Here is a 12,446-nt window from a genome sequence, read left to right on the forward strand (position 1 = left end):
CCCGGCCTTTCCCAAAGGAACTGGGGCTGCCGGCCAACACCAGTGCAGCCAGGAATGTGGGAACCCCTGTCTGCAGAGGCTTGACCTGGGAAAGGCCCCCCTGGTCCCATGGTGGGTGGCAAGAGCAGGTGGGTGGGCCACGCTGTCTGGGGGTCAGAGAGGTCAGACCCTGGCTGGAAGCCCTTTGAATAGATGCCAGATGCACTGTCTAGCTCTGAGTGTTAAATGGACAGGAAGACAGAGCTTGGGACCCCGCCAGGGTGCAGACCCATGACTCTGACCTTGACCCTGACCCATCTCTCCAGCCAGCTCTTGGAAGCCCGGCAACTCTCCCTTCAAACGCCTGTCCTCTCTCGTCCTCAGCATCTCTTGCCTGGGCCACCAGCTTCCCCAGGGCACCCTCCTCTTGGCTACAGCGGGACCCGTGGTTCATCCATTCAGCACACCCAGGCAGGAGGTGGCCCCTTGCATCAAGGACTGTCTCCCAGGAGGGGAGCTCGATGCAGACAGACAATGACCGTGGAAGTGGCTGGGGGGAGCGGACCCACAGCGTGAAGACTGCGTGACCCCCCGCACCGCCCCAAAGTCCTCAGCCTGGCCCTGGCCCTCCTCATTCCAGAAACATCCCCCTGCCCCGAGGGCTCCACTCTCACTGGAGCACATCCCCTACCAGGCTTCTCTTGCCCTCCTCTCCTTCCCCAAGTCCCTTTCCCGATCCCTTCTGGGGCTTCTCCCAGTTCCCAGCCACCTCTGCCTCCCAGTCTGGGTGCCCTGAGCACAGAGTTTGGGGCCCACCTGTCTGCTTCCAGCAGGAAGTGGATGCGCAGCAGATGGCCCGGAGAATTAAGGAATTAAGGCAGAGCGGGTCTGAGATCAGGGCAGTGTCTGGGTAGAGGTCAGGTTCTGCCTATCCAAGCGTGAGTTTCCCATGGCAACGACCACCCCTCCCATCCCCCTGCCTGGTGAGGGTAGCCCCCTCCTCCCTGGCCTGGCTCTGCACCCGTCCACCCACGCCTGCCTCCTCTGTCACCAGCGGTAATCCTGTGTGGTTTTTACTCTGGTGCCCCTGAAAAGAGGGGAGAGGAAAGGAGGCGAGTCCTTCCCAGGGCCTTGCACCCAGCCCTCCAGTGGGAGCAGCTCCCAGGCTGCCGGCTGGAACTGGGCTAGCTGGCCACCCACTCGCGTCAGCACCCACCTTCTCGGGGGCTCCTGCTCGGGCCGGGCCGGCTGTTGCTGCCCAGTGGCCAGCACGGGGAAGGCAGACCCTTGCCCAGGACAGCTCATTACATTCTCCACTCTCCCCACACTTGACCACACGTGGTCACCCAGCCCCGTCAGGATGCATTGGCTGACATTTTGTCTGCCTGGCACCTTCTAGAATCTTCCCCACACCCATAGTCTGCATAGCAGCTACCAAGACCTGTCAGCTCTCTGTCCTGAAGACCTCTGGGAGTCACCCCTGCCCCGACCCAACGCCCCTCCCTATCCTTGTTAACCTGCTGCTTGAATGTTGCAGGCACTGCCTCCCTGGCCCCCCGCCTACTCTGAGCAGTGGCAGCAAAGGCGTTTTTTTTTGGAGACAGGTCTGTATGTGTCGTTCCCCTGCTGTAAAGTCCAGACTCCTCAGGGACATCCAGGGCCCCTCTGTTCTGGCCCCTGCCAGTCTCTCTTGGGGCCCGCCCCCCCCGCTAGTTGGAGCTCTGCAGGGCTCCCCAAACCCACAGGCTGTCCCCACCCCTTGCACATGCTTCTCCCCACAGGTGAACTCTAGAGGCGCCTGCATGGGGAGACGTCTCTGAGCCTTTCTCCCAACTCCGGTCACCTCTTCCTCTGTGACCCCCCCACTGGCCTCCCCGTGATCCTTGATATAATGAGTGTCCTGTTCATTATCCCTCTCGGGTTGCAGGGCTCTCTCCCCATCTCGGATGAGGTTTCTCAGAAGCAGAGTTGGAAACAGGGATTTAGCAACATGCGATTGATGGAGAGACGGCTCTCAGGAGAAACACATACGAGAGGAGGAAAGCAGGAAGGGACAGAGCAAGAAGTGGTCTCAGAAGAGCCTGATGTGGCCTGCCTGGATAGGGGGTGGGCTCTGGGGTATAATAGCCACACTGCTGGGCTGTCCCCTTGGAGTGAGGAGGCCCGTGGCTGCATCCTCGTATCAGGCAGTCATTGGCTGTGGGATGGGAGGGGTTGACACTCCCCAGGGGACGCCCCTTTCATCAGAGAATAATCCACAAGGAGGGGCAGCTGTGGGCATTAGGCATTGGCAGCAGGGGTTGGGGGGTGGGCACTGGCTGGGTACCGGGGGTCTGGCAGGTACCACCAGCATCCACCACACCCCCTGTCAAGTGGGACCTTTGATAGACTCTGAATAAATGAGGAGTATGTGCATTCTTGATCCATCTGGCTCTGACCTTCTCCAAGCCCACAGCTGCGATGCTGTCCTTGAATGTCCCCACATTTCAGTGAGTGAAAGAAGCCCAGACGTCCACCACCCAGGGAAGGACTCTGAGCTCGGCCCCAGGTGTCTCTTATGCGTCTGGCTGTGCAGACAGAATCTTTGGTCAGTGTTCTCAATGAGTCCTTGCAGTCAACCATTTTACAGATGGGAAGACAGAGGCTCGGAGGGGTGAACTGACACCGTGAAGGTTATGGAACTTGTGCTTGGAGGTCTGATCGACGCTCTGTCTGGTTCCTTCCCCCAGGTGTGCGCAGGGCCATGGAGCTGAGTCCCTCCCGTCCACCACAAGAGACTAGCAAAGTCCTGGGTCACCTCTGAGCTCCACAGCCTGGCTCAGCTAAACTCAGGGTCCCCAAGGGCCACATCTGGCATTTGCAATGGTTGGGAGGCCCACGCATGTATTTTGCGTATGATTTACATAATATTTGCATCTGGTTTGCATGTGTCCCTGCTGAGGACCCATCAGCACTGCACAATTTTTAAGTTGCTTCTAGGTAATTCTCAGAAGTCCGTCACCTGGGCTTTACAGAGTCCGGTTTCCTTAATCTCTGGACTGTCTCTCAGACTCTCACCTTAGGGCTGCACGCCAACCCACCCCAGGTCTTGGAGAGGTCACACTTCTGCCCAGCCAGAAGGAGGCACTCCCAACCCTTGCCACTGAAACATGTATGCACTTGACAGCAACCCCTACTGATGGTGTGGGTGCCATCAAAGTGCCAACTGGGCTTGGAGTGCATTGATGTTTACATTGACAGGAGCTGGACCTAGGCAGAGCCTTGCTACAAAGGTACCCCATGTGCAGGGAAGCTGAGCTGTGTCAGGAGGCTGAAGGTCCGGGGGTGCACTTCTCCCAGGGGCAGGGGCTCATCTGTGATGGGAAGGGCTTGTGTCAGACAGCCAGCAAGTTTCAGTCCTATTTCTGTCTCTTTCAGGGGAGTTATGGGGTTAGCCAAAAACTCATTCGGGTTTTTGTGTAGCATCTTATGGAAAACCCCATACGAACCTTTTAGCCAACCCAACACATTCCAGAAAGCTTTATGAGGCTTTCAAGGAGCTTATTTGGTGGGGTCTCAATAAAAAAAAGTGGGGAGCATGTCCTGGGGCAGGTGGATGGAGCCCAAAAAGGGGAGAGGAACTGCCTCAGATTCTGAGATCTGCGTGGAGGCAGGCAAGGGATGCCAAGCACCCACAGAACTCTGTGTGAAGAGACGCTATCTGTCAGGCTGCAGCTTCAGAACGGCTGGGATCTGTTCTCTCGTTCTCTCGTCTTCTCTGCTCCCAGGAGCCCGTTCTTCCTTCTGCCCCAGGGAGCCCACGGAGGAAGGAGGGGAAACTGCGGGAGTCTGGTAGACGTGCCCACTCGTGATCGCCCCCTGGACCTTCAATGCAAGACTACACACGTTCCTCTCCAGGTTTATCTTGTCATCCTGATGGCATCCTCATTCTTCTGAAGAGATGACCCATCTGTCATCAGGGGCTAATGAAAGTTGGCAAAAATCTGCTTCCGTCCACATGTCTGGAGGTGGACTGGGGTAGACAGGGTGCATCAGGATGTGGCCGAGCACATCCCAGGCAACAGAAAGCCTGATTCTGTGTGGCGCCTCCGCCCGCCTGCACCCAGGTGTGGAAACTCCAGTCGGAGTGGGGGCGGACGAGACCAGACTGTCTGCCTTCCTCCCTGGCCTCTGGCCTCCCTAGGCTTCCTGTCTGGCAGATGTAAAGGGGCCCCCTCACATTCAGGGGAGACCCCAGCCTTGGCTGGGTACAGCCAAGACCCTGAACATCTCCCCACCCATGTCCTCCCGGCCTTTCAGAATGCAGCCCCAGTGCTGGCTCCGAAACCAGTCCAGTTCATTAGAGAGGAAGCGTGGTGTTTGATATCAGCCACCTGGGGAAGGGGGAAGCAGGGTTCCTTCTGTCCTTTCAGCCCTGTGTTATGAAGGCTTTTCTGAGTTCAGACAAGGTCTACCTCATCCCTCTGAGTTGTGGATCCCACATCTGGGCTGGGGGAGGGAGTGAGGAAGAGGGCGGGACCCCTTGGAAAAGGACCACAGCTTTGGAGCCAGGGAGGTAGGGAGTTTTTCCCAGAGCCAGATAGGCAGTGCTGCCAGGTGGTCAGAACCCAGACTAGAGTTCTGCTCATCTCCCACTCAGATGTCTTTCACTTTCTGTGAAGTGGACATTTGGTGGCTACAAGATCAAGATCGTATTATGGATCCCATGTATCTTGCCCAGCAGCATGGACATCTTTGCTAAAGGCTGGAGTACCTTCGTTGGATTTGTGGTGGAAGATGAAAGGCTGTCTCAGACAGGCATCATTTGCTAGGAGTGGGAACCCACTGAAGCGGGTTCAAGTTGAGGTGGGTTATTGGAAGCAGACGGGGAAGCCTGTCACAATAGCAGCTCACCTCATTTCTTCCTGAGTACGCAGCCGCTCCACTCCACCCCATTCTTCTGCAAACTCTCCACCTCAGCTTCCCCGTAACTCCTGCCCAGCTACGGCTACAGGATGCCCTGGGCTCTCACTCCCCCTCAGGGACTCCACAGTGGGATGAATGGCATTCCCCCCGACCCCGAAACTCATGTCCATTTAGAAGCTTAGAATGAGACCTTATTTGGAAATAGGATCTTTGCAGATGTAAGTATTTAAGAGGCCAGACTGGATGCGACTGGGCACTAAACTCAATGACAGGTGTCCTCATAAGAGAATAGCAGCTAGAGACACAGAGAGACAAAGGCCATGTGAAGAAGGCCATGCGGAGACACAGAGAGAAGGCCACAGGAAAGAGCAGATGCTGAGAGATGCAGCCACAAGCCAAAGGTGGCAAGGATGCCAGGAGCCATCAGAAGCTGCAGGAGGTAAGAAAGCACGCTTCCCTGTGGCCCTGCTGACGCCTTGACTTTGGACTTCTAGCCTCTAGGATGGTGGGAGAACAACTTTCTGTTCTTTGAAGACACTTAACCTCTGGTAATTCGTTACAGCAGCCCTGGGATACAAACAGAACCTCCACCTGGAAGCTGGATCGCCCTCAGCCTCTGTGTTTCATTCAATCTCAAAGCCCAGGAGAGAGAACAGTTGGCCTGCCTGGCTTGGGTATGTGCCGCCCCCCCCCCAAACCACCCCACCCCACCCCGGACCCACAAGCTGGTATGGCTGGAAGAGGGCAGAGGCGCACATGTGGGCTTCAGAGCTGCCCTAGTCCAGCATCCTTGATAGCATCGCTTTTCCCAAAGGCTGTGAATTCACATCTCAAAGGTGAATTCACCTCTCCAGGTGTGCCTCAGAGTTCTGCATCTTCTGCACACTCACCTTTACTTGGGAAAAGGCAGAGATGGTGAGGATCACCTGGGTGGATGAAACAAAGCCAAGAATGAGTGGCACTCTGTTGGAAGACAGAATCAGGACTCAAAAGGCTTCTTGCAGCTTAGCAAGCCAACAAGATGATGATGAATGAGGATGACTATCAAGGTCAACTCCTGAGTTCCAAGAGTCAATTTCACTAGGGAAATTTGGAGGAAGCCTAACAACAGCTCCTTGTGAGAAAGACCTAAAGGTTTTCTTTGAGTCCTCACTGGAAATGAGTCAGTGCTGCGGGCTAGAGGGCTAAGAGCACAAAGAGAAGCAGAGCATCTTTGGCTGGGCTGGAGGGGTGATGGGCATTTGGGACTTCCTGCAGCCAGAGACCTGAGAGATAAGAAAAGGAGCAGGACAGCCTGACCACCGGGCTGGGTTGCGGAGGCTTAGGGAGCAGAGAGGGTTTAAGATGCCCGGGGAGGGGTCAGCAGAGATATCAGATGTCCTGGGCACCTCGGGACAATGAGGCTTCAGGGAGGCAGAGCAAGCGAACAGGGCCGGTCTGGGGCCTATTCCAAGGAGGTGGCTACAGAGGTGTTGCTGGCGCGTCCCCAAACACGATCATCTCGTCTTTAGAGCCCTGGACCGAGGGCTTTGAAGGGTGCGCATGGGCTTTGAAGACGAGTGTGTTCCGCGGGTGGACGGCTTTTAGCCCCGTGCCCAGGCCGGTCCCAGGGGTCTGGCTCGACTTCTCACCGCCACCGGGTGCACGCGGACGACGACGGTGGCAGATGGGTGTGTTTGGGGGGGTTCCCCCGGGGCGTCGACTACCTGCGCCCCTGCCACCCCGGGGCTGCTCCCTGCTTAACCTCTCGCTCGCGGGCGTCAGCCGGGAGCTGGGGCGGGGGGCTGGCGGCGGAGAGGGGGCAGGCGGAGGAGAGCGACGCGGCCCCAAGTTTATGCTAATCCGCACAGAGCCCGCCTCCCGCCTCCCCTCGGCGGCCCCAGGCGCGAGCAGCGCCGGCCACTCGGCGGGACGCAGCCGCCTCGAAGCGCCAGGCGCCCGGGCCAGCGAGCTCCGGGGGCCGCGACCGGCGGCGGGACCCGGACGGGCGAGCGGCGGGGCGGCGGGCGGACACCCGGCGGGGGCCCCGCGCGGGGCCAGGTGGAGACCCCGGGGGCCGCGATGGGCCGCCGCCGCCTGCCGGTCTGGCTGTGCGCCGTGGCGGCGCTGCTCTCGGGGGCGCAGGCCAAGGGCACCCCGCTCCTCACGCGGCCCGCGCCTCCGGGTGCTTCCCGCTACAGCCTCTACACGACGGGATGGCGCCCGCGGCTGCGCCCGGGGCCGCACAAGTAAGCGCGGGCCGCGCCGCGGGCGGGAAGCGGGAGGGCTGGGCCCCGGGCGGCGCTCCCACCTGCCCCGGGCCGCGCGCGCGGGGGCGCCGGGCACCCCAGGGCGAGCCCCCGCCCGGCCAGGCGCCCCACGCTCCGGGGGGCTGCGGGGCTGGTGAAGGAAAATAAGCCGAGGGGGCCTGGCGCGGCGGCTGGGGTCCTGGCAGTGCCCGCGGAAACCTTTCCAGCGAAGTAACATTTTCCAGCTGCGCTGTGTGCAGACTCCGGGCGCAGCGGACCAGGTGGAGGGAGCGGAGGGAGGGCGGACGGTCCGAGCGCGCGGAGCACGCGGGGCCACCCCCATCCCGCGCCGGGGCATCTCCTCTCTCCCGCTGCCCCGCCAGGTAGGAGATGGAGCCGTGCGCCCTGCGGCTCGCCCCCTCCCGCGGTCAGCCTGGACCCGCGCAGCCCTTGAGGAGCCCCCATGTGGCTGGGCCGCAGAGCTGGTCAGGGGCCCCCTGGGTCCTGGGCCTGCGTTGTGGCTCCAGAGCCCTATGGGGTCCAGTCCGCAAGTAGTTGGCGCCTGCCAGGCAGCGGCCTCCCCTGCCACAGCGTCTGGTCTTGAGTAGTTTCAGGTGAGTTAGGAGCTAGCTGAATGTGAGCTCCCGCTGAGTTTGAGCGGTATTATAGGAGAAGCACAGCCAGCCAGCCCGTGACTGACACTCGGTAGGCCTGGACGCATCAGTGCTGGCTTCCTGGAGGAGGTGGTACGAAAAGTGATCTGAGAGCAGGGAACCAGGAGCTAAGATAGGAGCGGGAAAACTCCAAGGTGGGATGTATTTCCCCAGGAGTCAGTCAGGGGAGGAAAGGTGCGAAGTGTGGCCTCAAAGGCACCAAGTTGGGACCTCAGAAGCTTCAATGCCATGATAAGGAGCGAAGAGCCAGTGAAGGAATTGGAGAGGGGTGGGGAGTGTGGCATGGAAAACCCAGGGTGGGCCTCTTCCCCAGGCCAGAAGGGTGGCTGCACCAGGCGCCTGGTTCAATATTGTACTTACATAGCCCGTGACCAATCCGACGGGGAGGCTGGGATCCGAGAAATCAGCAGTGGGGCTGGACCCAAGACCAGGGCCCTGGATCCCAGAAATAAGGAGGGGCACAGAAGGGAATTCCCTGGTGGCCCAATGGTTAGCACTCAGTGCTCTCACTGCCCTGGCCCAGGTTTGATCAGTGGTCGGGGAACTACGATCCTCCAAGGTGGGACAAGAAAAAAAAGAGGCAGAGAGATGAGAGTCTGGTCTCTTGCTAAGGCCCGAAGTCGGGGAGGGGAGGAGGAGCAGCCTCAGGGGGCCTGGCACAGGCCAGGTATTCCAAGGATGCCCTTTTCCCCTGCAGGGCCCTCTGTGCGTACGTCGTGCACAGGAATGTGACCTGCGTCTTACAGGAGGGAGCGGAGAGCTACCTAAAGGCTGAATACCGGCAGTGCGGCTGGGGGCCCAAGTGCCCTGGGACAGTCACGTGAGTGCACCCCCAGTCCCACCCACTCAGGATCCCAGGGCACAAGCTCCAGGCCTGCCTTCAGCGGAGGGCAGCAGCCGGCTCCACCAGGGCTGCGACTCCTGGGATTCCAAAGGGCCTTCCCTTGTGCCCACACGGGCAGGGAACAGGGCAGGCTCAGGCTGGAGCCCACAGAGGGTCCCAGGGGAGCAGCAGCACAAGGCAGAGGAGGGTGGGGACAGAGGCGAGCAGAGAGTCACACTGGCAATGGCTGATTGCAGAGGGGGCCCGTGGGCAGACCCAGGGAAGGTGGCGCTGACCGTGGAGAAGGCAGGCCAGGGGTAAGATGCTGGGAGCCCAAGATCTGGGGCTTCAGCCAGATGGGTGGGCCGAGGATGTGCTGCACGCAGGTGTGACGCACAGGTCTGTACTTGGAGATGTTCAAATGTGTGTCTGAAGACAGACCTGTTTGCTCCCGTGTATCAGTGGGTAAACAGGAGGGAGTCCCCATGGGGAGCACTCCCCTGCATCCCTGGGCCTCTCTGCTGTGCTTAGCATCAAAGGTGCCCTTCCGCCAGCCTCCCGGGCCAGAGCTGAATTCTGGGAGCAGGCCAGGGGGGAGGGGAAGGAAGTAAGAGGCCCTCCAGATAGGGAGTGGCCCCTAGGCAGTGTGACGGGCTGTCTGCCTCAGCTTCTCTGCCCTGCCTCTCACCTACCCAGAGGGGAGAGGCTGGGTTTTGTCAGAAGTTTTCATGGTGCCGCCAAAGCCAGAGTTGGAATTTCCGATGGCAGAGTGAGCCAGAGCGGGTCCAAGTGGTCTGGGGAGTCTGGGGGCTAAATTCCCACTAGTCTTTGGCCCCAGCAAAACAGCGGGCGGGGCTTTGACCTGCCCCTTCCCTAAGGCATCTCGGAGCCTCTGGAAGGCCTGCTGCCACCCCTCTGCCTTGCTAGCACAGACAAGGGGGAGATCCTGGCGGGGCAGTGAAGCTGGGAGACGTCCAGCCTTTCTGCCAGAGTCTTGAGAGCGGCCCTGGGTCCCAGCAGGGGGCAGGGTCCCCTGCCCATGGACACAGAGCCCTGCCTTCTCCCGCCCCCGGCCCAGGTACCGCTCGGTGCTCAGACCCAGATACAAGGTGGGCTACAAGACGGTGACGGACCTTGCCTGGCGTTGTTGCCCTGGCCTCGCTGGAGAAGGCTGTCCCGAGCACCTCACGGACCACGGGGCCACACCACCTCAGCCGGAGCCTGAGACCCAGAGTCCCTCTGGGCAGGTGGGCCCGGGCCCCAGGCCCCTTCCTTCCAGCAGAGTGGCCCCAAGCCCCCATGGTGAGTCTGCCCACGGAGACCCCCACCAAGGTGATCAGGCTTCTGGGGACTGACCCAGGCTGGTGGAGCCCGAGCCGGGTGGGGGAGGGTGCATCTCACTCTGGGCATGAGGGCGAGCCCCCCAGAGCCCCCCTGCCACAGCTGTTGGCGGGGAGCCATGCCCAGCAAGGTCGGCTTAGAACAGAAAATCTCTCGGCATCTGGGCCATAGGACAAGCTGAGTGAGCCAGGCCAGTGATACTCCTGGGGTTCTCACCTCCTCTTTCCCAGGAAGGAAAGGCCCGGGGCTGTTTGGTGAACGGCTGGAACGCCTGGAGGGTGACGTCCAGCGCCTGGCACAAGCATATGGTACCCTCAGCGGCCTGGTGGCTAGGCGTGACGACCCCAGTAGGATGACTGGTGGACCCAGGGCTCCTGCCACCCCCGTGGGCTTTGGGGTCATCCCCGAGGGCTTCGTGAGCCCCCGAGACAGAGCTGGAAAACCGCTCAGCCCGCCCCTGGATGAGATCCTGAGCAAGGTGACCGAGGTGAGCAACACACTCCGGACCAAGGTGCAGCTGCTGGACAAAGTGCACGGGCTAGCCCTCGGCCACGAGGCTCACCTGCAGCGGCTGCGGGAGGCGCCCCCGTCCCCCCTCACCTCCCTGGCGCTGCTGGACGAGTACGTGGACCGACGGCTGCACCGGCTCTGGGGCAGCCTGCTGGACGGCTTCGAGCAGAAGCTGCAGGGCGTCCAGAGCGCGTGCGATCTGCATGTGCAGGAGGTGCGGCAGCAGTGTGAGGAGGGCCAAGCGGCCAGCCGGAGGCTGCACCAGAGCCTCGATGGCCGAGAGCTGGCCCTGCGCCGGGAGCTCTCACAGCTGGGTACCCGGCTGCAGGGCCTGAGTGTGGCTGGCGGGGGCAGCTGCTGCGGGCAGCTGGCCTTCATCAGGGCCCGCGTGGACAGCCTCGAGAGGAACCTGCAGGCTGTGATTGAGGCCCACCGGGGCCGCGGCGCCCCCGATGGGGATGACCTCACGCGGCTGTCTGCCGCCATGCTCGAGGGGGGCATGGATGGGCTGCTGGAGGGCGTGGAGACCGCCAACGGGACAGGGGGTGGAGCCGGGGGCTGCTGTCTGGGGATGGAGGAAGGGGGCTGGGGCTCGCGCGGCTTCCACACCACACTGGAAGAGCGTGTGCAGAGGCTGGAGGAACGCCTGGTGACGCTGGCCGGGGAGCTGAGCCACGACCGCGCCCCTCCAGGCAGGCCGGCTCGGCCCCTCGTGCAGACGGAGCTGGCCGTGCTGGAGCAGAGGCTGGTTTCACTGGAGACCTCGTGTACCCCCGGCACCACCTCTGCCGTCCTGGACAAGCTCGGGGCCGAGGTGAAGGCCTGGCAGAGCCGGAGTGAGGCCCTCCTGCGCCAGGTGGCCAGCCACGCGGTCCTGCTCCAGCAGCTCAATGGCACCGTGGCTGAGGTCCAGGGGCAGCTGGCGGAAGCGACGGGCAGCTCTCTCCAAGGCGAGATCACCCTGCTCAAGGTCAACCTGAACTCTGTGAGCAAGTCACTCACGGGCCTCAGCGACTCCGTCAGCCAGTATTCCGATGCCTTCTTGGCCGCCAACACGTCCCTGGATGAGCGGGAACGCAAGGTGGAGGCTGAGGTCCATGCCATCCAGGAGCAGGTCAGCAGCCAAGGCTCACGGCTTCGGGCCGATCACAGGCAGGTCCTGAGCCTGCGGGGGGAGCTGGAGCAGCTCAGGGCCAGCATGGCTGAGGTGGCTGGCGGGCTGAGTCGCTGCCAGGACACGGCCCAGGAGCTCCGGCACGCGGTGGGACACTTCGATCAGAGGGTGGCCCGAGTGGAAGGTGCCTGCAGGAGGCTGGGCCTGCTGGCTGCGGGCCTGGACAGCTTGCCAGCCGAGTCGCCGGGGCCCAGGGAGGGCCTGTGGGACCATGTGGACCAGCTGAATCGCACGCTGGGCCAGCACGCCAAGGACATCGCCCGCCTCCGGGATGATCTGCTGGACTGCCGTGCCCAGCTGGCTGATCGGGCGCGGCCAGGGCAGGCCAATTAGGTGGGCTGGCCAGGACCCAAACCCCCTCAGATCCTGCCAACCCTGGGAGCAGACCCTCCCCGCTGCCTCCGCCCCCACACACACCAGAGCCCAGCCTTGCCCAGCGGTGTCTCCCAGCCTCCCCTGGCCAGCGCGGATGCCATTTTGGTAAGGGTTTGAAGGAACAGTCTTGGTCCAGCTTCACCTGACTGTCCAGGCACCAAAACCCACCCTAGGTGTTGCACCAGCTGGACAATTCGGGATCACGGTCAAAGCTGGTACTTCATGCCTCAAGGCCAGGGTGGCCCTGAGACCTCAGCATCTAGTCTGCAAAGTGTTCTGCAGACGCCCTGGCCGGCACCTGCGCACAGACCTCCAGGTCTCTGCTCAGACCATGGTCTCTGCGGCTCCCTTGGCTCAGTGACGACAGCTCCAGGCCCGCGGAGGCTTCTGGCCACCCTGTCCCTTTGGCTTCTCTTCTCGGCCATCTGGCCTCAGTT

At 61.6% G+C, this 12,446-nt stretch overlaps 1 protein-coding gene across 1 annotated transcript; it reads left to right on the forward strand.

The window, feature by feature from the left end:
• Positions 1–6,909: 6,909 nt before the first annotated feature.
• EMILIN3 (elastin microfibril interfacer 3) lies at positions 6,910–11,999 on the forward strand. The gene is made up of 4 exons (XM_027558535.1): positions 6,910–7,112; positions 8,484–8,606; positions 9,688–9,911; positions 10,181–11,999. The coding sequence occupies exons 1-4, from the start codon at positions 6,946–6,948 to the stop codon at positions 11,965–11,967; spliced, it is 2,301 nt and encodes a 766-aa protein (XP_027414336.1). The 5' UTR covers positions 6,910–6,945; the 3' UTR covers positions 11,968–11,999.
• Positions 12,000–12,446: the final 447 nt, after the last annotated feature.

The sequence above is a fragment of the Bos indicus x Bos taurus genome, chromosome 13 (assembly GCF_003369695.1).
Source record: "Bos indicus x Bos taurus breed Angus x Brahman F1 hybrid chromosome 13, Bos_hybrid_MaternalHap_v2.0, whole genome shotgun sequence".
Taxonomy (NCBI): Eukaryota; Metazoa; Chordata; class Mammalia; order Artiodactyla; family Bovidae; genus Bos; species Bos indicus x Bos taurus.

Excerpts from the sequence above, each read along its gene's own strand:
- EMILIN3 (XM_027558535.1), top strand. The coding sequence starts at position 6,946 with ATGGGCCGCCGCCGCCTGCCGGTCTGGCTGTGCGCCGTGGCGGCGCTG. Across the intron at positions 7,113-8,483 it reads CTGCGCCCGGGGCCGCACAA|GGCCCTCTGTGCGTACGTCG; the intron begins GTAAGCGCGGGC and ends TTTCCCCTGCAG. Across the intron at positions 8,607-9,687 it reads AAGTGCCCTGGGACAGTCAC|GTACCGCTCGGTGCTCAGAC; the intron begins GTGAGTGCACCC and ends CCCCCGGCCCAG.